This window comes from Salvelinus namaycush, chromosome 20 (genome assembly GCF_016432855.1).
Source record: "Salvelinus namaycush isolate Seneca chromosome 20, SaNama_1.0, whole genome shotgun sequence".
In the NCBI taxonomy this organism is placed as follows: Eukaryota; Metazoa; Chordata; class Actinopteri; order Salmoniformes; family Salmonidae; genus Salvelinus; species Salvelinus namaycush.
Window position 1 is genome coordinate 23771433 of NC_052326.1, and position 22173 is coordinate 23793605.

Below are 22173 nucleotides of genomic sequence, written 5' to 3' on the forward strand. Positions count from 1 at the left end.
ATCATTTGAATGATATTGGCTTAGTGAACTATTATCAACAACAAGGTCAATGTACATTTGGAAGTGGCTCTGAGTGTTGTGCTGGACTGGACTGCAGTGTGCACCCAGAGGGCGCGTTCTCCATACTGGCTGGGGCCATCATCTCTGGGTTGCCTGGGCAGAGCCAATCAGGGAGGAGGGCACAGAGGAGTGGCAGAGCCACGGTTTAGGGGTCTTGGGGTATAGGATCGGGCTGCCTGTTGGCTATCCATGGAAAGGCAGTTCTAATGACAAGTCCTCTCGTAATCAAGAGGCAAAAAGACACTCTGACATACACAGAGATATCCTGACTGCCTGCAGGGTGGGGTGAGAGAGAGAGCTGCAGTGGTTAGGCTGCAGGGAGGGTGGGGAGAGAGAGAGAGAGAGCTGCAGTGGTTAGGCTGCAGGGAGGGTGGGGAGGGAGAGAGAGAGAGAGCTGCAGTGGTTAGGCTGCAGGGAGGGTGGGGAGGGAGAGAGAGAGAGCTGCAGTGGTTAGGCTGCAGGGAGGGTGGGGAGAGAGAGAGCGAGAGAGCTGCAGTGGTTAGGCTGCAGGGAGGGTGGGGAGGGAGGGAGAGAGAGATAGCTACAGTGGTTAGGCTGCAGGGAGGGTGGGGAGGGAGAGAGAGAGAGCTGCAGTGGTTAGGCTGCAGGGAGGGTGGGGAGGGAGAGAGAGAGCTGCAGTGGTTAGGCTGCAGGGAGGGTGGGGAGGGAGAGAGAGAGAGCTGTAGTGGTTAGGCTGCAGGGAGGGTGGGGAGGGAGAGAGAGAGAGCTGCAGTGGTTAGGTTGCAGGGAGGGTGGGGAGAGAGAGAGAGAGCTGCAGTGGTTAGGCTGCAGGGAGGGTGGGGAGGGAGAGAGAGAGAGCTACAGTGGTTAGGCTGCAGGGAGGGTGGGGAGGGAGAGAGAGAGAGCTGCAGTGGTTAGGCTGCAGGGAGGGTGGGGAGGGAGAGAGAGAGAGCTACAGTGGTTAGGCTGCAGGGAGGGTGGGGAGGGAGAGAGAGAGAGCTGCAGTGGTTAGGCTGCAGGGAGGGTGGGGAGGGAGAGAGAGAGCTGCAGTGGTTAGGCTGCAGGGAGGGTGGGGAGGGAGAGAGAGAGAGCTGTAGTGGTTAGGCTGCAGGGAGGGTGGGGAGGGAGAGAGAGAGCTGCAGTGGTTAGGCTGCAGGGAGGGTGGGGAGGGAGAGAGAGAGAGCTGCAGTGGTTAAGCTGCAGGGAGGGTGGGGAGAGAGAGAGAGAGAGCTGCAGTGGTTAGGCTGCAGGGAGGGTGGGGAGGGAGAGAGAGAGAGCTGCAGTGGTTAGGCTGCAGGGAGGGTGGGGAGGGAGAGAGAGAGAGCTGCAGTGGTTAGGCTGCAGGGAGGGTGGGGAGAGAGAGAGAGAGCTGCAGTGGTTAGGCTGCAGGGAGGGTGGGGAGGGAGAGAGAGAGCTGCAGTGGTTAGGCTGCAGGGAGGGTGGGGAGAGAGAGAGAGAGCTGCAGTGGTTAGGCTGCAGGGAGGGTGGGGAGAGAGAGAGAGAGCTGCAGTGGTTAGGCTGCAGGGAGGGTGGGGAGAGAGAGAGAGAGAGCTGCAGTGGTTAAGCTGCAGGGAGGGTGGGGAGGGAGAGAGAGAGCTGCAGTGGTTAGGCTGCAGGGAGGGTGGGGAGAGAGAGAGAGAGAGCTGCAGTGGTTAGGCTGCAGGGAGGGTGGGGAGAGAGAGAGAGAGCTGCAGTGGTTAGGCTGCAGGGAGGGTGGGGAGAGAGAGAGAGAGCTGCAGTGGTTAGGCTGCAGGGAGGGTGGGGAGGGAGAGAGAGAGAGCTGCAGTGGTTAGGCTGCAGGGAGGGTGGGGAGAGAGAGAGAGAGCTGCAGTGGTTAGGCTGCAGGGAGGGTGGGGAGGGCAGCTGCAGGGTTGTCTATGTTAAAGGAGTGTTGAGTTTAGAATGGGTGGAGCCAGGTGGAGGCTGGGGTGTTTCAGTAGGCCTGTCCCGTCTCCACCTGCAGCAGTCCCAGGACAGCAGAGTGGTCTCCCAGCTTCATCCTTCTTTGGGTGGACAGACTCACGTTCTTAGTCAGGTAGTCCACTGCAGCTAGAGAGAACAGACACACAGATAAACATGAACATGTCAGGGATATACACACATAAATATACATGCACAACACGCACAAAGAAACATACACACACACATACACACTGACAGGTGGCCAAGTCCTCAAACACACCCCTTTCTGTCCTTTTTGTTCAATGTCATTTTCTTTTTCTTTCTGACTCCGTTCAAAATGAGTTGTGGCAGAACCAAGGGGAGTAAAATGAGAAATAATTAGAAAACAAAACATTCTCTCTCTCATGCCCTGTCTGAGGTTGACACAGACTTGGCACAGGGCATGTGCCACCTCATAGAGTCTACATGCTATCAGTCAGCATGGTCCCAGTGTGTGTCGTGTGTGCCAGTCTTCATTACACTTAGCATCTCTGATTTCATGCCCTCCACACTCCCTATCCCGGATCATTTTCATCAGTAGACAGCAGCTTTCTTTTCTCTCCTCCGTTCATTAGCCAGCCACTGTGCTCAATCACTGTCTTAATTAAGCACACATCAGATCACATCCACACCGCCATCAGTCTCTCTGCTCTGCAAGCTGGCTGATAATAACACTACTGGCATACACACATACACACATACACACACACATATACACACACACACACACACACACACATACACACACGCACGCACACGTGCACACCAGCGCACGCACGCACACACACACACACACACACACACACACACACACACACACACACACACACACACACACACACACACACACACACACACACACACACACACACACACACACACACACACACACACCTATACAACAGGACCAAACGGAGGCTGGCTGTGGAAGTGTGGTTCAGTTTACCCCTTATGAAGGGTTGTGACAGCATCAGTCAATAATTATGTTAATCTAATCAGCCCGTTTCCTGTCCTGAGGTGTGTGTGTGTGTGTGTGTGTGTGTGTGTGTGTGTGTGTGTGTGTGTGTGTGTGTGTGTGTGTGTGTGTGTGTGTGTGTGTGTGTGTGTGTGTGTGTGTGTGTGTGTGTGTGTGAGACAGAGAGAGAGGGGTGGCTAAGAGGACAGGGTGCCCCTCAGGGTGTGTTAGTGTCTTTGAAGTGGCCCTCTCCTTGTTCCCAGCTAAGCAGAGCAGAGTGGGGTGTGACTAAGCCAGGCAGCACCGGAGGGTGAATCATAGGCCTTTATCAGACAGACCAGGAGTCAAAGGTCAGGGGGCAGCTCGGCCCAGGAGGTGGTGGAGGTGGGCACCATTTCCTCTAATTACAGTACCACTGGTTCCATTTCATATGAGGTGGAAGACATGCAGGAGACTTGTATTGGTGAGGAGGTCAGATGAGAAAGGCATACAAACACACTCACTTCCTCACATTCACACATAAATGCAGATGCGTACTTACTCTGTCCATACTGACTGTACTGGTATCCGGCAGTGACGGGGTCCACACTGTAGCTGGTGGCACTGTAGGTGGGGGGACAGTAGGACTGGGAGGAGGCCAGGCTGTCCACCCCCTTGATGGAGTCAGAGCGCTGGCTGCAGCTGGCTGAGATGGGGTTGGAGGACTCCAGGCTGCCGTGGAGGGGGGAGATGGAGAAGTCATGCTGGGATTGGGAGGGCACGGCGTTGGGGTTACTCAGGATGCTCATCACCTAGGGAGGGCAGAGGGGAGACAGAGGGGCGGTTAGAGAGGCCTAGGTCCTAAACAACACATGAATGGGATTGAGTGACTACACCAGCAAGTTGCAGAAAACACTGGGAGTTATCACATTACTGAGTTGTACAGAGGCAGCATGGAACATGGACCAACAAAAAAGTCTTGAAGTCACAAAAAAAGGACAGGGATGAGAGAGAGAGATGGGTGAGAGAGGGAAAGAAAGAGGTGCCAGTGAGTTCAGTGTTTAGCGTGGGGACAGCGTGGGGACAGCGTGGGGATAGTGCGGGGACAGCACGGGGACAGCACGGGGACAGAAGGGTCTCAGGGTGATAATAGAACCACCAGCAGTGCCAGACAGCCCCTGTATATCCCAGAGCCTGGGGGCTGGAGGAGGCCTGAGGCCTACACACCACAACAAGCACTGAGGGAGTCCCTAATCCCCAGCCCCTAGCCTAGCCATCTCATGAATAGTAATGGAGTTGGAAGCAGTAAACGATCCCCTTAGATCAGATCCCCACACAAATAGGCTCTACTAGCCTCACCGAAGGGCCTACTGCTAGTATGAGTTACAGTTACGGCTAGGGTAAGTACTCTGCAATATCATTTCATATTCATCTACAGATGTAGGCATAGCAGGAAATGCAAACTTGCAGTGTAATTGAGGTTAATATTTTTTTTTAATTGTAATTTCCATTTTGAAATTTCATACTTGTTTGCCCTATCAAATCCTACAAAAAATGTCCATTAATTATAATCCACATAATCATTTACATTTCCTGTTGCTGTAGTATCATTTTCCTACTGTAGCAAACCGGTTCAAATTAAGATCCTACATCTGTACACAATTATGAGTTAACAAATAATAATCCACTAGTGCTATGAATGTTATTATCTCCATTAGACTAGAGGCACAGGTATCACCACAACGCAGTGCAGACGGACGTTTCTACTGAGCTTCTTCCCTAAACATAAAATGTTGAATTAGACTTATATTTCCCTTTTAGGAAAGCAGAGGGGGAGACTCTTAATGGGGGAATTGGTCCCACATATGCTTCCCTTCTATTGCAAGGAAGCATCCTCCCCAACATCAGGTTCACGTTGTGTCTCGCTACGCTGGGCTGGCCTTTGGCGCTTTGGCTGCTAAACCAATTAGCTCATCATGGAGGTGGTTACACACACACACACACACACACACACACACACACACACACACACACACACACACACACACACACACACACACACACACACACACACACACACACACACACACACACACACACACACACACACACACACACAAAAAGGTTTAAACACAGTTCACAGAGCTGATGCTGTGGTGCAAAATATCCTACAGAAGGACAGGGCTCCAGTCAATCTCCAGAGTGGACATCTAAGAAACCTTTATACTGTAGAACTTCTTCACTGCATACGTACGCAGACATACTGCTCAGCAATGCATAGCCAGACACACACCGCATAGGGAAAATTGATTTTATTCCACAAATTAATCATATTCTGAAGAAAAAAAAGTATCTGACGAAATATGAAGCACTTGAGGCACATCAGAGACATAAAGGCTGATTAGCGATTTCCTCATGTTAATTCTATCAGCATGGAAACCCCCAGCCTCCTCCAACCCCACCACTTATTTATACAGAACATGTGACATGTATCCATGAGAGGGAGATTCATGGCTCTCTGCATGCAGGACACATGGGATGCTGCCTCCCATATGGGCCGGAGCTGCAGAACAGACTCAGTGTGGAACCTCCTGTCCCCTGCTGTGTTGTGCTGGGCTGTGATGTACTTACTATGCTGTGCTGGGCTAAGATGTGCTGGTCATGTGACGTGGGTGTGGGGAAGTGCTAGTCGGGGGTCCAGGGAGACAGTTGGAGGGGTGGGCCAGTATAGTCATCAGTTAATTGAAGCTTGATTACATCACTTCCTTATTTAAACATGAAATAATGAAGCGGCCAACAATCAGGGACTGTGCTCGAATCAACCTTATTACTATTCATAGGATTAACTAGTTCCTCAAAAGAGAAGGCTATTTTTCATGGACAATTTTATAATCTATTTTTCTTTCGTCAAGATTGCAAAGTTTGCAGTTGTAAAGAAGAGAGGATTGTCTGGAAGGTTGTATCCTTGAGATGCCTCTCCTAAAATCACTCAGATGATTTTGGTTCACTTTTGCTGGAGGGGGGAAAGGTAAGCTCCTCATTTGAGCCGGGTTCATATTAGCTATCTGTAATGTCTTTCTGCTTTCACACAGCTAAACAAAAATCAATGCCATTTCACCACTTCCCCTTATTATCTGATGTGGGTAGAGATATGGATGATGCTGAGTATCAGCTGCAGGGTGTAAAACACACCCTCAACAGGCCTTTAGACCTGCTCTGCTTCAGAACAACACCACTCAATACACACTTAACTAACACCCTCACTCTCTTTCAGAACAGCCCTCCACTACACCCCTGCCTCCCTCCCCCTCTCTCTTTCTCTCCGTACAGCATCCTCAGTGTTCGTTTGTTGTTTGACTTTGTGCTAGGGCTGTTGGAGGAGATAATGTGAGACAGGAGCAGTTTAAAGGACACTGCTCCAGGGCGTTCCCTGCCTCGCTCTCTACAGATAGATTACTTTATAAATAATAATAAAAAACTAATTAATTCTCTCAACTTCTGAGCCCTCCAGCCCCGCGGCGGAGTGAATGGAGAACTGGAAGTTGATACAATGTGCATCCTTTCAGATAAACAAATAGAGCATTTGCGACACAAAAAGAGGTTCTTTCATACCCTGCTAATTTCCTTAACAGTCAAATTATATTTTTGTGTCTGCTTAAATGTTTGACGAGCCTTTGCTCTTTGTTGGATTTGCTTCCAGAATAAAATGTTACTTGCTGTGAGGAAGTTGACTGACAGAAAAAGCGAAAGGCAATATTTCCTTAGGCTACAACAAAAGAGGGAAAAATGTCATAATTTTCTTATATACAATACTCACTAAATTCCCCACAGTGACATATTCAAACCACAGTTTCAAAGAGATGCCTTCCGTCACAATGTTATTTAATACCCTTCATTATCACTACTTATGAAGCACCCAATGTAATATCCCTAAACAATATTTACATTATATCTTTACAGTCACGTAATGTGCTATGCCCATCTTAACCCTTGATTGACCACAGAGAGCTTCAAGTTCCTTGGTGTCCACTTTGCTAAGGACCTCATGGTCTAAACACACCAACACAGTCGTGAAGAGGGCACGACAACACCGCTTCCCCCTAAGGAGGCTGAAAAGATTTGGCATGGGCCCTCAAGATCCTTAAAAAGTTCTACAGCTGCACCATTGAGAGCATCTTGACTGGCTAAATCACAGCTTGGTATGGCAACTACTCAGCATCCGACCGCAAGGCGCTACAGAGGATAGTGCGTACGGCCCAGTACATCAATGGGGTTGAACTCCCTGCCATCCAGGACCTCTATACCAGGCGGTGTCAGAGGAAGGCCCTAAAATTGTTAAAAGATTCCATTCACCCAAGTCATAGACTGTTCTCTCTGCTACCGCATGGCAAACGGTACCGGAGTGCTAAGTCTGGGACCAAAAGGCTCCTGAACAGCTTCTACTCTAAGCCATAAGACTGCTGAACAGTTAATCAAAACTACCCGGACTATCTGCATCGATCCTTTTTGCAATCAATCTTTTTGACTCTATACACAGACACTGGACTCTACCCACACACTGACACATACTTACTCTGACACGCCAACACATACATACACACACACTGGACTCTCCCCACACACTCACACATACTTACACTGACACGCCAACACATACACACTCACTCACTCACACATTACACATACACACAAGCACACATTCGCCACACACACACACACACACATACACACTCATCACATATGCTGCTGCTACTGTCTATTATCTATCCTGTTGCTTAGTCACTTTACCCCTACCTACAGTGATCGGAAAGTATTCAGACCCCTTGACTTTTTCTACATTTTCTACACTTATTCTAAAATTTATTGAAAATAAAAAAATATATCAATCTACACAGAATACCCCATAATGACAAAGCGAAAACAGGTTTTTAGAAATGTTTTCTAATGTATAAAACATAAAAAACATATATACCTTATTTACATAAGTATTCAGACCCCTTGCAATGAGACTCGAAATTGAGCTCAGTTGCATCCTGTTTCCATTGATCATCCTTGAGATGTTTCTACAACTTGATTGGAGTCCACCTGTGGTACATTCAATTGATTGGACATGATTTGAAAAGGCACACTTGTCTACATAAGGTCCCACAGTTGACAGTGCACGTCAGACCAAAAACTAAGCCATGAGGTTGAAGGAATTGTCTGTAGAGCTCCGAGACAGGATTGTGTTGAGGCACAGATCTGAGGAACAATACCAAAAAATGTCTGCATTATTGAAGGTCCCCAAGAACACAGTGGCCTCCATAATTATTAAATGGAAGTAGTTTGGAACCACCAACTCTTCCTAGTGCTGGCCGCCCGGCCAAACTGAGCAATTGGGGGAGAAGGGCATTGGTCAGGGAGGTAACCAAGAACCCGATGTTCACTCTGACAGAGCTCTAGAGTTCCTCTGTGGAGATAGGAGAACCTTCCAGAAGGACAACCATCTCTACAGCACTCCACCAATCAGGCCATTATGGTAGAGTGGCCAGACGGAAGCCACTCCTCAGTAAAAGGCACATGACAGCCTGCTTGGAGTTTGCCAAAAGGCATCTAAAGGACTCTCAGACCATGAGAAACAAGATGCTCTGTTCTGATGAAACAAAGATTGAACTCTTTGGCCTGAATGCCAAGCGTCACATCTGGAGGAAACCTGGCACCATCCCTACGGGGAAGCATGGTGGTGGCAGCATCATGCTGTGGGGATGTTTTTCAGCGGCAGGGACTGGGAGACTAGTCAGGATCGAGGGAAAGATGAACGGAGCAGAGAGATCTTGATGAAAACCTGTTCCAGAGCGCTCAGGACCCCAGACTGGGACGAAGGTTCACCTTCCAACAGGACAACAACCCTAAGACTGTAACGTAACAAAATGTGGAAAAAGTCAAGGGGTATGAATACTTTCCGAATGCACTGTATGTACATATCTACCTCAATTACCTCGTACCCCTGCACATCAACACAGTACTGGTACCCCATGTATATAGCAGAGCTATCTTTGCTCATTGCGCATTTATTCCTTGTGATACTATATATATTTTTTCTATTGTTATTTTCTATTTTTTATATTATTATTATTGTTGTTATTTATTTGACTGGATTCTGCATTGCTGGGAAGGGCCTGTAAGTAAGCATTTCACTGTTACTCTACAGCATGCGACAATAAACATGTCATTGAATTTGATCAGGTCAGAATGCACCTGTTTATCCAGTGACCTGCACTACCCACAGACAGATGAAAATGTTCACTATACCTGTACATTTTTTCATTTTAACTAAAATATTTCACAGACAAAGTTTTTGCATCTGAAGAAATAGTGATACAGTATAAGCAAAAGAGAGAAAGAGATATAAAGCGAGGGGAAAGAGGAGAGAGAAGAGACAGAAAGAGAGAGTGTGAGAGAGAGGATTTGGGAAGTACAAAGACTCCTCTAGGACTAAAGTTGGCCTGAGGGCCAGCCTGCCTGGAGAGCTGATAGGACAGCCCTGTGTTCCATTCCCGGCGCCAGCACCCGCGCCAATACACCCCACTCCACAAACTCTGCTCTTAATCTGCGCAAGACTGGATTAGCTCCCCTGTCACCGATAGCTCCCGTTCTGCCCAAATCGAATGCCCCCAAGACGTACCTTTAAGTTCGGCAGAGGTCACCGGGGCAGAGAGGAGAAAATAAGCACTCCAAATGTCTGGAAGTTATCTGAGGGGCGCAGAATAACATCTCACACCTTGGCAGATCTGCCTGGCTGATACACGCCTCAGCTGGGAATGACTTAAGATCAGGGATGATGATGACACCAGATTTGGGTCGATTTTTCAAGGCCAGTCCTGTGGGTGTGATTACAGAGATTAAATATATGGTTGAATTCACTGACCTATAAGTCAAGTAAATTGAGTATACTGTGTGGTTAGTGTTGGTTGATTGAGGAACCAAATACATGTTAATAGAAAATAATTAAAACTTGTGCAACGACTAAAATTATTAGGAATATTCCATATCAAATATGGAATATTTGAAAATTATTTCAGAAAATTGGTCCAAAAAATACTTTGAATCCCATATTACTCCAAATCTAAATGAAACCTTATTTTACTGATCAATTCAAGAATGCAGGGTAAAATGATTTTGCGATGAACAAAATGAAGTCAAACTTACAAATCAAATAAACAGCATAAATTCCTTCATTTGGAAAACAACTAGGAAAGAGAATAAAGTACTTAAAGATCAAGGATTTTTTCTAAAGAGTCAATAGCAGTGCAACCCCAAGTCCAGCCCTCCCTCCCCCTCATCCCTCCTTCTCACATGAGAGGGGCAGCCCAGCGGGCAGTAAGGCCCCTCATCTGAGCAGACAAAATGACTATTTAAAAATAACAGAGATTGCATAAATTGAATTAAAGCGTTTTGGTCACGGTGGAGGTGGTGGGAGCAGTGTGGGGCCAGGACGCAGACGGCAGCGTTGGTGGCAGACAGCAGATGACGGGCCCTGGCCTGCGTGTCAGCGCGTTAATTGGCCGCGGCACGTTAATCAAAAGTGAAAAGTGTCTTCCGCCGCCAATGCTAAGGAGAGACAGAGACAGGAGGAAGAGAGGGGGAGAATGGGGAATAGAGAGAGTAGAGAGAGAGAGAGAAATAGGTATTTGAAGAGTGTGGGGTGTATGGCAGGGAAGGGGGATGCTAATTGTGTTCAATTAAGTGCCTGATTGGCACTGACAGAATCTGGGCATTGACATGCCGGGCACAGATGAGGATGATTAGCGGGCATTGGAACAAGCTGTCACTTCTCACAACATTAACCATACTACCACAGTGTCCCCCAGACTCTCTACTCCGCTCTCTAACAATTCTCCCCACAAACACTGAGCTGCACCATTTTATCAAACAGCTAAACTGGAGACCTAAACAAACAGAATATCACACAAAATTCCACAAGATATTAAAGCTAGAATCCTTAATTGAAACCATTACAAAGCATGCTCCCCACCCCCTGTTTTGCAAAAAAAGCTAAGGGATGGGGCTGGAGCAATGTAACCACTCTCAAATTCATAGAAAGAGCTATAGTTGCAAGGACTGACCATCTATGATATCAAATGTATAATTGTAACCATGTTTGGGGCTATACGGCGTTTGTTTACATTTACCTGGTTTACAAACATTGTTGTTAACAAGCTTATATTTTGGTCAACAAATGGATGTAGCAAGCAATATTTCATAAAATGTAATTGGAGAATAATAGCTTTGTAATAGATTTGATTAAATACCTTTTCTTCTCTGCCCCATTCCCCGCCCCCACGCGTCTTCTCTATCCTTGTGTTCAATGGAGCACAGCTGCCTGCTACTAGCCAGAGAAAGGACTCCCTCCCTCCTAAACGGCCCACTGTGCATGCAGGGCCCCTCACTAACCAGAGTCTATTGGGCTGCAATTGGAGAACGTGTGGGGAGCAATCCTCTATTCTCTGCTAGTGATATGCTTGAGTTACTATGGGATGGATTCGGCCACCAGGAACAAGAGCAACCCACTCCAATACAAACACACAGACACACACGCACGCACGCACACACACACACACACACACACTGCAACTCACCTCGCACCGCCGCCTCTGCCAAATTAAACGGCAGATTTTCTGATTCCAGCAGAGAGGTTTCAGTGAGGCAGGGCTGTGTGTGTGAGGGAGGAGCTCGGAGAGGAAAGCAAGGCGGATCGGGGAGCGCGGGGGGGGGGGGGGGGGGGTTGTTTGCTAAAACCAGCATGAGCCAGGCCTAGTGAAAAATGTCAGGTCAAATTGTTCTTGACAGTGTTAATATCTGCACCTCATAGTCATAATTACATGTAAATAAATAGTGAAATAGCTCTCAGCTGGATACTGAGAGGAACGGGCTGCTACACCAGACAACCAGCTGGGGACCAAACCCCCTCGCATATTCTAATTTAACTGGCTCACGAGAAGGAGGAAGAGAGAGAGAGAGAGAGCGAGAGAGAGAGAGAGAGAGAGAGCGAGAGAGAGAGAGAGAGAGAGAGAGAGAGAGAGAGAGAGAGAGAGAGAGAGAGAGAGAGAGAGAGAGAGAGAGAGAGATACAGAGAGAGAGATACAGAGAGAGAGATACAGAGAGAGAGATACAGAGAGAGAGAAATACACAGAGAGAGAGAAATACACAGAGAGAGAAAAATGCACAGAGAGAGAAAAATACACAGAGAGAGAAAAATACAGAGAGAGAGAGAGAGAAAGAAATACAGAGGGAGAGAGAGAAAGAAATACAGAGGGAAATAGAGAGAAAGAGAGAGAGAGAGAGAGAGAAATACAGAGAGAGAGAGAGAAATACAGAGAGAGAGAGAGAGAAATACAGAGAGAGAGAGAGAAATACAGAGAGAAAGAGAGAAATACAGAGAGAGAGAGAGAAAGACAGAGAGAGTGAGAGAGAGAGAGAAAGACAGAGAGAGTGAGAGAGAGTAAGTGAGAGCGAGTGAGAGAGAGTAAGTGAGAGCGAGAGAGAGAGAGAGAGAGTAAGTGAGAGCGAGAGAGAAAGACAGACAGAGAAAGAAAGAGAGAGAGAGAGAGAGAGAGAGAGAGAGAGAGAGAGAGAGAGAGAGAGAGAGAGAGAGAGAGAGAGAGAGAGAGAGAGAGAGAGAGAAAGACAGAGAGAGTGAGAGAGAGTAAGTGAGAGCGAGTGAGAGAGAGTAAGTGAGAGCGAGAGAGAGAGAGAGTAAGTGAGAGCGAGAGAGAAAGACAGACAGAGAAAGAAAGAGAGAGATAGAGAGAGAGAGAGAGAGAGAGAGAGAGAGAGAGAGAGAGAGAGAGAGAGAGAGAGAGAGAGAGAGAGAGAGAGAGAGAGAGAGAGAGAGAGAGAGAGAGAGAGAGAGAGATATGGCCAGAGACAGAGTATTAATCACGTCCATGCACCTGTCAGAGAGGCATCTGGAACTAACAGGAAACACATGCAGCCAGACAACATCCCCAGTCTCCAGACAGCTAGCAAGGCAGGTTGACTGCAGCCCGGCCCTGCTGCGACCCTGCCACCCCTTGACCCCTCCCACAGAGGTCACAACAGTGTGCATACCTCATACACCAGACTTCACTTCACCTGCCTCAGCATTAACACTTCCCGCTCCAACAAGTGGAAGGTAAGAGACTGTGAATATTAATAATAATAATAGTAACACTTAGTTATAATAATATGAAATAGAGTAGAGGAAATAATGCCACAAATCTATGGAATAAAACTTCTTCAGTATGTTCCACAGTGTACGCCGGTGTGTAATTGGTATTCAAGATAGGATCGATGTGCCTACACTTTAATAAAGACAATACCATTCTCCATCTTATAGGCATTTTGTCTGCGTGGGACACACATGTGAATCCGTCTCAGTCATTTCCTACTTAAACCATCAACTTCTAGAATTTACTGAAATGTATATTGGCTGTCTCTGCAAGATAAATGTAAATCGCATTCCCTTATATTGACTATTTATCAGGATGCAACAGCTCACTTTCTGCAGGAAATATCTCTTACCCGCACACAACACCCTTGCATTTAAATAGCATTTTTATTGTCCGCCATAGCCTTTCATCTGGGTGTGGGGAGAAGAGCTGCCTCTCCAGGGGGAGAGCGAGAGCGACGGATAGAGAAAGAGAGAGAGAGAGCGAGAGAGAGAGCGAGAAAGGGAGTAGACGTACTATTGGCAAGAGTTGTCAAAAAAAGAGAAGGGGAAAGGTTGGTAGATAATAAATAAATGAAACCACATCCAAAGATATTTCTTTGAAACGAGAAGCAAAGAGCGTATTGGTTTCACTGAGCTGCTCTAGGGGGGTTAGAGGTTGAGGAATAGAGAGCGCAGGCATGGAACCAACCACAGATAGAGAGCCCATTAACTGGTTTAGAGAGTACAAGCCTGTTTGGGAAAAACATTTGACCTTTGCATCATATAAAATACCCACGCTAAAAGCATTTCATCTGATACATAGCTAAACACAGACAAAGCCCCATATCGCCAATGTTTGTACTTGTATATTTGTGATACCAGCAATCCTTTCCTCCGAGTTCATACGTGTTAAACAAGCAGCAAGCCCTAATAATCTATGCTAAAACATATAGCCAGTGGATATGATTTACACATGATTCTCTTGGCAGCTGCCAACAGCTGGTCTCTTTTTTTTTTAAGCCTCTTATATCTTTTTTTATACTTGCCAAATTGAAACAGTATTTGTTTTAATGGAAGTTCTAATTAACGTCTATGTATTCCCCCTCTTGCTCTGCGAGAGGCTGAGCTATGAATGCAGGCTATGTACTCATCCCCTTTGATTTCTTGTCAGTGGAGCTTGCCAGCTGACATGGTGCCTGGTGAGAGGCTTAATGCCCAACTTTTAATAATGTGGGGGACTACATGAGTCTCCCTCTCTCATTGGTATTCAGGTGCAGGATGTCTTGTTAGAAGTCAGAGAGGGGGGAGGAATGGAGTCAGAGCCTCTAGATTGTTCCCTCCATTTTCCCTCTATCTCTCTCTCTCTCCCTCGTTTTGGCAATGACTAATGTTGGCGTCTTAAATAGAATTCATCCCATTTTTAAAGAAGCATCAGTGCTCGCTAATGGAAGAGAAGAGCGGCAGCGGCAGTTTGGAGTCTCCCCTGGCTTATCTCTGTTAGACAGTTGGGGAAGTCGCTAGCATTGCGAGCGTAGCGTGGTGTCAGCCTGCGTTTTGTCAGCGTAGCGTGGTGTCAGCGTGCGTTGTGTCAGCGTGCGTTGTGTCAGCGTGCGTTGTGTCAGCGTGCGTTGTGTCAGCGTGCTTTGTGTCAGCGTGCGGTGTGTCAGCGTGCGTGGTGTCAGCGTGCGTGGTGTCAGCGTGCTTTGTGTCAGCCTGCGTTGTGTCAGCGTGCGTTGTGTGAGCGTGGGTTGTGTCAGCGTGCGTTGTGTCAGCGTGCTTTGTGTCAGCGTGCGTGGTGTCAGCGTGCGTTGTGTCAGCGTGCGTTGTGTCAGCGTGCTTTGTGTCAGCGTGCGTGGTGTCAGCGTGCGTTGTGTCAGCGTGCGTGGTGTCAGCGTGCGTTGTGTCAGCGTGCGTGGTGTCAGCGTGCGTTGTGTCAGCGTGCGTGGTGTCAGAGTGCGTGGTGTCAGCGTGCGTTGTCTCAGCGTGCGTGGTGTCAGCGTGTGTTGTGTCAGCGTGCATGGTGTCAGCGTGCGTTGTGTCAGCGTGCGTGGTGTCAGAGTGCGTGGTGTCAACGTGCGTTTTGTCAGTGTGCGTGGTGTCAGCGTGCGTGGTGTCAGCGTGCGTTGTGTCAGCGTGCGTTGTGTCAGCGTGCGTTGTGTCAGCGTGCGTGGTGTCAGCGTGCATTGTGTCAGCGTACGTTGTGTCAGCGTGCGTGGTGTCAGCGTGCGTGGTGTCAGTGTGCGTGGTGTCAGCGTGCGTTGTGTCAGCGTGCGTGGTGTCAGCGTACGTGGTGTCAGCGTGCGTGGTGTCAGCGTGCGTGGTGTCAGCGTGCGTGGTGTCAGCGTGCGTTGTGTCAGCGTGCGTGGTGTCAGCGTGCGTGGTGTCAGAGTGCGTGGTGTCAGCGTGCGTTGTCTCAGCGTGCGTGGTGTCAGCGTGTGTTGTGTCAGCGTGCATGTTGTCAGCGTGCGTTGTGTCAGCGTGCGTGGTGTCAGCGTGCGTTGTGTCAGCGTGCGTTGTGTCAGCGTGCGTGGTGTCAGCGTGCGTTGTGTCAGCGTACGTTGTGTCAGCGTGCGTTGTGTCAGCGTGCGTGGTGTCAGTGTGCGTGTTGTCAGCGTGCGTTGTGTCAGCGTGCGTGGTGTCAGCGTACGTGGTGTCAGCGTGCGTTGTGTCAGTGTGCGTGGTGTCAGCGTGCGTTGTGTCAGCGTGCGTGGTGTCAGCGTACGTGGTGTCAGCGTGCGTGGTGTCAGCGTGCGTGGTGTCAGCGTGCGTGGTGTCAGCGTGCGTTGTGTCAGCGTGCGTGGTGACAGCGTGCGTGGTGTCAGCGTGCGTGGTGTCAGCGTGCGTTGTCTCAGCGTGCGTGGTGTCAGCGTGTGTTGTGTCAGCGTGCATGTTGTCAGCGTGCGTTGTTTCAGCGTGCGTGGTGTCAACGTGCGTTGTGTCAGCGTGCGTTGTGTCAGCGTGCGTGGTGTCAGCGTGCGTTGTGTCAGCGTACGTTGTGTCAGCGTGCGTTGTGTCAGCGTGCGTGGTGTCAGTGTGCGTGTTGTCAGCGTGCGTTGTGTCAGCGTGCGTGGTGTCAGCGTACGTGGTGTCAGCGTGCGTTGTGTCAGCGTGCGTGGTGTCAGCGTGCGTGGTGTCAGCGTGCGTGGTGTCAGCGTGCGTGGTGACAGCGTGCGTGGTGTCAGCGTGCGTTGTGTCAGCGTGCGTGGTGTCAGCGTGCGTGGTGTCAGCGTGCGTTGTGTCAGCGTGCGTTGTGTCAGCGTGCGTGGTGTCAGCGTGCGTGGTGTCAGCGTGCGTGGTGTCAGCGTGCGTTGTGTCAGCGTGCGTGGTGTCAGCGTGCGTTGTGTCAGCGTGCGTGGTGTCAGCGTGCGTGGTGTCAGCGTGCGTGGTGTCAGCGTGCATTGTGTCAGCGTGCGTGGTGTCAGCGTGCGTGGTGTCAGCGTGCGTGGTGTCAGCGTACGTGGTGTCAGCGTGCGTTGTGTCAGCGTGCGTGGTGTCAGCGTGCGTTGTGTCAGCGTGCGTGGTGTCAGCGTGCGTGGTGTCAGCGTGCGTGGTGTCAGCGTGCGTTGTGTCAGCGTGCGTGGTGTCAGCGTGCGTGGTGTCAGCGTGCGTTGTGTCAGCGTGCGTGGTGTCAGCGTGCGTGGTGTCAGCGTGCGTTGTGTCAGCGTGCGTTGTGTCAGCGTGCGTGGTGTCAGCGTGCGTGGTGTCAGCGTGCGTGGTGTCAGCGTGCGTTGTGTCAGCGTGCTTTTTGTCAGCGTGCGTGGTGTCAGCGTGCGTGGTGTCAGCTTGCGTGGTGTCAGCGTGCGTGGTGCGGTGCAAAGCAGGCAGCCAGGCAGGCAGGCCTGGGGACACAGATCAAAGGGAGGCAGGGATGAGAGCCACTCTGCCTGCCTCTGATCCCCTGTGTGTGTGTGTGTGTGTGTGTGTGTGTGTGTGTGTGTGTGTGTGTGTGTGTGTGTGTGTGTGTGTGTGTGTGTGTGTGTGTGTGTGTGTGTGTGTGTGTGTGTGTGTGTAGGCCCAGCCTACTCCCACAGCACCACAGGCCCTCCTCAAACACACGGTCCCTCTAATTCCAAAACACACATCCCTTCAAGAACAGGGTAAAACAGAACGCTAACTAACTAGCATGGTTTAATCCTAACACACATAACACTTTACATTTGTGGAATATCTTATAGTTATACTTATTGCCATTTGGGAAAAATAAATAAATACATTGAAAATAATCTATGCTGAATCCATAAGGATTGGTAGCCTTACTATGTACATACTGCATTACTTCACTTTGACCTAATCAGTCCTCTTGTGGACCTGTTTGATCCATTCCAGGTTTGATCCAAAGGGTTAAATATGTTTATTACTCATTTATTTCACAGTAATAACTGGCAGGTTTAGACGTGTTTTTCAGCTGTAGTATGATCAACAGCCCACTACACCCTGTGTGTGGTTGATCAACTGACAGTATTTTCCTGTATGTTATTTAGCTCGGAGAGAGACAATGCATCGTGTCCCGCTGTATGTTATCCTCAACTTCAACATCCCTGGGATTTGTCTAAACACTTTGCAATGTTTGCACTTCATTACAGAGGGCTTCTTCCTTTAGAAGAAGGTTAGAACACAAACTATTGGTAGTGTTGAAGCCTCACGAGGAGCAGATCTTTTCTCTCCTCTCCCAGCAGGTGTCCCTGTCATGCAATACAGAGGAATTCAGCCCAAACGGCTGTCAAAGAACACATCTCCCAAGAACAGCTAGTGCGTCAAAGGCTTATATGGAGTTTCCTATGACCTGATATTGTTTCTGGAGAAGATGTAGACCGCCTAAGCTATGGTTACACTTCCTTTTACAGTGCTGGTTCACCATGCCATAACCAGGTACAGTAGGTTTTGTAAATAAAATATAGCTACCTGTGCTTAAAATGGATAACAGATACACAGGCGGAATTTGGAACAATTAGAACAAATTCAAGGCTACATTTCATTAGAACAAATGTGAAATTGTATTTATTTTGCTGTAAGTTATTGGCCATGTCCGAATGACAATACTTGCGTTCTAAATAGTAGGCTTTAAGGTATGCCAAAATCTGAAGTTTTACAGTATGTGAAAGTTTGAAACCTGAGTATGCTTTAATTGCCAGGATGCAGTACTCATTTTGCTGCACAGTATAGAGGAAGAGAATCGTCTTTTCACGATTTGTTTGACAACAGCTGATAATCAGAATAGGGGACAAGATCTACAAAAATGAACAAAAGGCGGGGAACGCACAATTGCACATTACATGATGCCTTCTCAGCAAGGATGAGTAATATGTTGCTATTTGTTGCTTAGTGTGTACGTTTTTACTAAACAGTACATTCTAAATAGTCTGTAGTACTATTAGTACACAGTATGTAGTTTTAGTAAGTAGTAGGCAAGACAGCCATTATGCCTTTAAGGACCAGGAAATGGGTAGAGCTAAGTTGTTGTCAATGAGTTCTTCAGTCACGCCTTCATTATTTAACCAATTACTTTCTGCTTATTAAGGTACTGTAAAAGGAATCGTAACTGAAGCTTTCGCCACAGCATGGCATACTTGTTTATATAGCTCGTAACAACTTATTGTAACGCCCAACACAGGAGATGAGAAGCAGGTACAGGGAGTGATCCATTTAATAGCGACGGACATGCAACAGAACAGGAACAGCGTCTGGACATAAACACGACATGACAAACAGTGCTACTACAGGGAACAACACAGAGGAGCAGACATATATGCAGGGACAATCAATAAACTGAGGGAGTCCAGGTGAGTCCAATGAACGCAGCTGCGCGTAATGATGGTAACAGGTGAGTATAATGACGGGTAGCCTGGCGGAGGGGTAGTGGGAACAGGAGTGCCACTTATAGTTTGTATGTCATTGTGAGACTTCCATGTTGTATGTTATGAAGACTTCCAAAATATGTTTCACAAATGAAAAGTTTGGGAAATATTTGTTGTGAATGAAATCCTCTCAGGTCTTCAAAGCAAGAGAGTTCCAGGTGATTGACACAAAATTCCCTCCATCAAAAAAGCAATACTAATGTTTTCAGTCGCTGCTGATATTTCTGTTCCCTGCCTCCACCTCATACTCCTGGCCTCTATCCAACACCTGCTGATATTTCTGTTCCCTGCCTCCACCTCATACTCCTGGCCTCTATCCAACACCTGCTGATATTTCTGTTCCCTGCCTCCACCTCATACTCCTGGCCTCTATCCAACACCTGCTGATATTTCTGTTCCCTGCCTCCACCTCATACTCCTGGCCTCTATCCAACACCTGCTGATATTTCTGTTCCCTGCCTCCACCTCATACTCCTGGCCTCTATCCAACACCTGCTGATATTTCTGTTCCCTGCCTCCACCTCATACTCCTGGCCTCTATCCAACACCTGCTGATATTTCTGTTCCCTGCCTCCACCTCATACTCCTGGCCTCTATCCAACACCTGCTGATATTTCTGTTCCCTGCCTCCACCTCATACTCCTGGCCTCTATCCAACACCTGCTGATATTTCTGTTCCCTGCCTCCACCTCATACTCCTGGCCTCTATCCAACACCTGCTGATATTTCTGTTCCCTGCCTCCACCTCATACTCCTGGCCTCTATCCAACACCTGCTGATATTTCTGTTCCCTGCCTCCACCTCATACTCCTGGCCTCTATCCAACACCTGCTGATATTTCTGTTCCCTGCCTCCACCTCATACTCCTGGCCTCTATCCAACACCTGCTGATATTTCTGTTCCCTGCCTCCACCTCATACTCCTGGCCTCTATCCAACACCTGCTGATATTTCTGTTCCCTGCCTCCACCTCATACTCCTGGCCTCTATCCAACACCTGCTGATATTTCTGTTCCCTGCCTCCACCTCATACTCCTGGCCTCTATCCAACACCTGCTGATATTTCTGTTCCCTGCCTCCACCTCATACTCCTGGCCTCTATCCAACACCTGCTGATATTTCTGTTCCCTGCCTCCACCTCATACTCCTGGCCTCTATCCAACACCTGCTGATATTTCTGTTCCCTGCCTCCACCTCATACTCCTGGCCTCTATCCAACACCTGCTGATATTTCTGTTCCCTGCCTCCACCTCATACTCCTGGCCTCTATCCAACACCTGCTGATATTTCTGTTCCCTGCCTCCACCTCATACTCCTGGCCTCTATCCAACACCTGCTGATATTTCTGTTCCCTGCCTCCACCTCATACTCCTGGCCTCTATCCAACACCTGCTGATATTTCTGTTCCCTGCCTCCACCTCATACTCCTGGCCTCTATCCAACACCTGCTGATATTTCTGTTCCCTGCCTCCACCTCATACTCCTGGCCTCTATCCAACACCTGCTGATATTTCTGTTCCCTGCCTCCACCTCATACTCCTGGCCTCTATCCAACACCTGCTGATATTTCTGTTCCCTGCCTCCACCTCATACTCCTGGCCTCTATCCAACACCTGCTGATATTTCTGTTCCCTGCCTCCACCTCATACTCCTGGCCTCTATCCAACACCTGCTGTGACATCAAATGAAACAGGACCCACACAACAAATCTGCTCTCATAACTCTGGCCCAGCCAAGCACAGCTTAACCCCCCACCCCACCCCTGACATAGCTAGTGCCTCTCTCTCAAACCAGCCAAACTTATATCCCACATGACAACAACCCCTGTGCCGGTGTGGATGGCTTTTCCAGGGGCCGTAATGGGAAAACGTGCGCTGTCGGGAAACGTTACAGGATTGGGATGGGTGCAAGCACCTGTCGGCAATGCTGAACGCAGCAGGATTCCATTACAGACTTGGTAGTTGGCCAACACAGACCATTTACTGGGAATCACAGAATGTTGTCAATCTTTACCAGTAACGGGTAGCCCATCAGTACCAGATACTAGAGAAAATGGCTCACATATACCAACACACAGGCATATCTCCTCTGGACAGATGCTGTCTGAAAACCCATAATATAAAATTATAATTTCCATCATGATGGAGAGTCTATTTGTATTGGTTTGTTATTTCATTACATAGAAGGAGGAAGACAGGAGTGAAAACACAGTATATAAACTATCTAACATATAAAATCACAGTCCCAATCAATGTGTGTGTGTGTGTGTGTGTGTGTGTGTGTGTGTGTGTGTGTGTGTGTGTGTGTGTGTGTGTGTGTGTGTGTGTGTGTGTGTGTGTGTGTGTGTGTGTGTGTGTGTGTGTGTGTGTGTGTGAGCATTGAGGCAGTGTGAACTCTGAATCCTCTGTCAGAGAACATCCATCACCACATAGTGAGAGAGTGAAAGGAATGTCACATGGCTATACTGTGAGGGGTTAAATATTCTACCTCTGTGTTGGTTTTAAAGCATACCTGTCAAATACCAGTCTTATTAACAACCCAGATACGTATTACAATAAACCACCTTTTGCTTAGATTTTTTTTTTTTTAAACCGACATTATAATTATTGAATATTGAAAATTATTTTCTACAGTTATTCAAGGTTCTAATCCCTAGTGCTAAACAGGAAGTGTGTATTATCCAAACACATAATGGAATGCTTGGGAAGAGAGGGAGAGAGAGGGAGCTGCTGTATCGTCAGCCCGTGTTCAGTACTGTAGAGCCATTAATGAAAAAGCCTTCCTGGTGTTTTCCTGGTGAGAGCATTAGCACTTAAAGCCCCTGTGCCATGATTAACAATCAACCACCCCGTGAGCCTCCATGTTATCCTCTAACGCTCCAGCAGGAGAGAAAATCTCTGTTTTTGTCACCAAAATCCTTAATTCTTTCTTCCAAGAAGAAAGAGGGGTAATACCAAGAATCTGCTTGAGAAATATTTGAAGAAAGAAAAAAACTCCCAATAAAACACGTGTGAATGAGGGGGAATTGCGGACAAATGCAGTAATGAAATTCATTTTCAACTCTTTACACACCATTTCAATCTTATTTTCTGCTTGTTAACCACATCTTGTTGGTGAGGGTGGGCAAGACTGGCCAGTATTGATGGGTAATTGTGTATAATTAACTCCTTACACACGATTTGCATCAATACAAATAATTTTACATTCTGTTCTACCTACTTAAGGCTCAACCCCTTACATAGAGTCACATTT

General features: G+C 48.0%; 1 protein-coding gene across 4 annotated transcripts in view; it reads right to left on the minus strand.

Moving 5' to 3' along the window:
* Positions 1–1954: 1954 nt before the first annotated feature.
* The window catches only part of LOC120065719 (paired box protein Pax-7-like), a 65367-nt gene continuing 45148 nt past the window's right edge, over positions 1955–22173 (minus strand). For all 4 annotated transcript variants that reach the window (XM_039016807.1, XM_039016806.1, XM_039016803.1 and 1 more), the window contains exons 8-9: positions 3459–3708; positions 1955–2070 (exon numbers count right to left, since the gene is read on the minus strand). In XM_039016807.1, coding sequence (XP_038872735.1) covers positions 1955–2070; positions 3459–3708 — 366 coding nt within the window. The remainder of the gene's footprint in view (positions 2071–3458; positions 3709–22173) is intronic.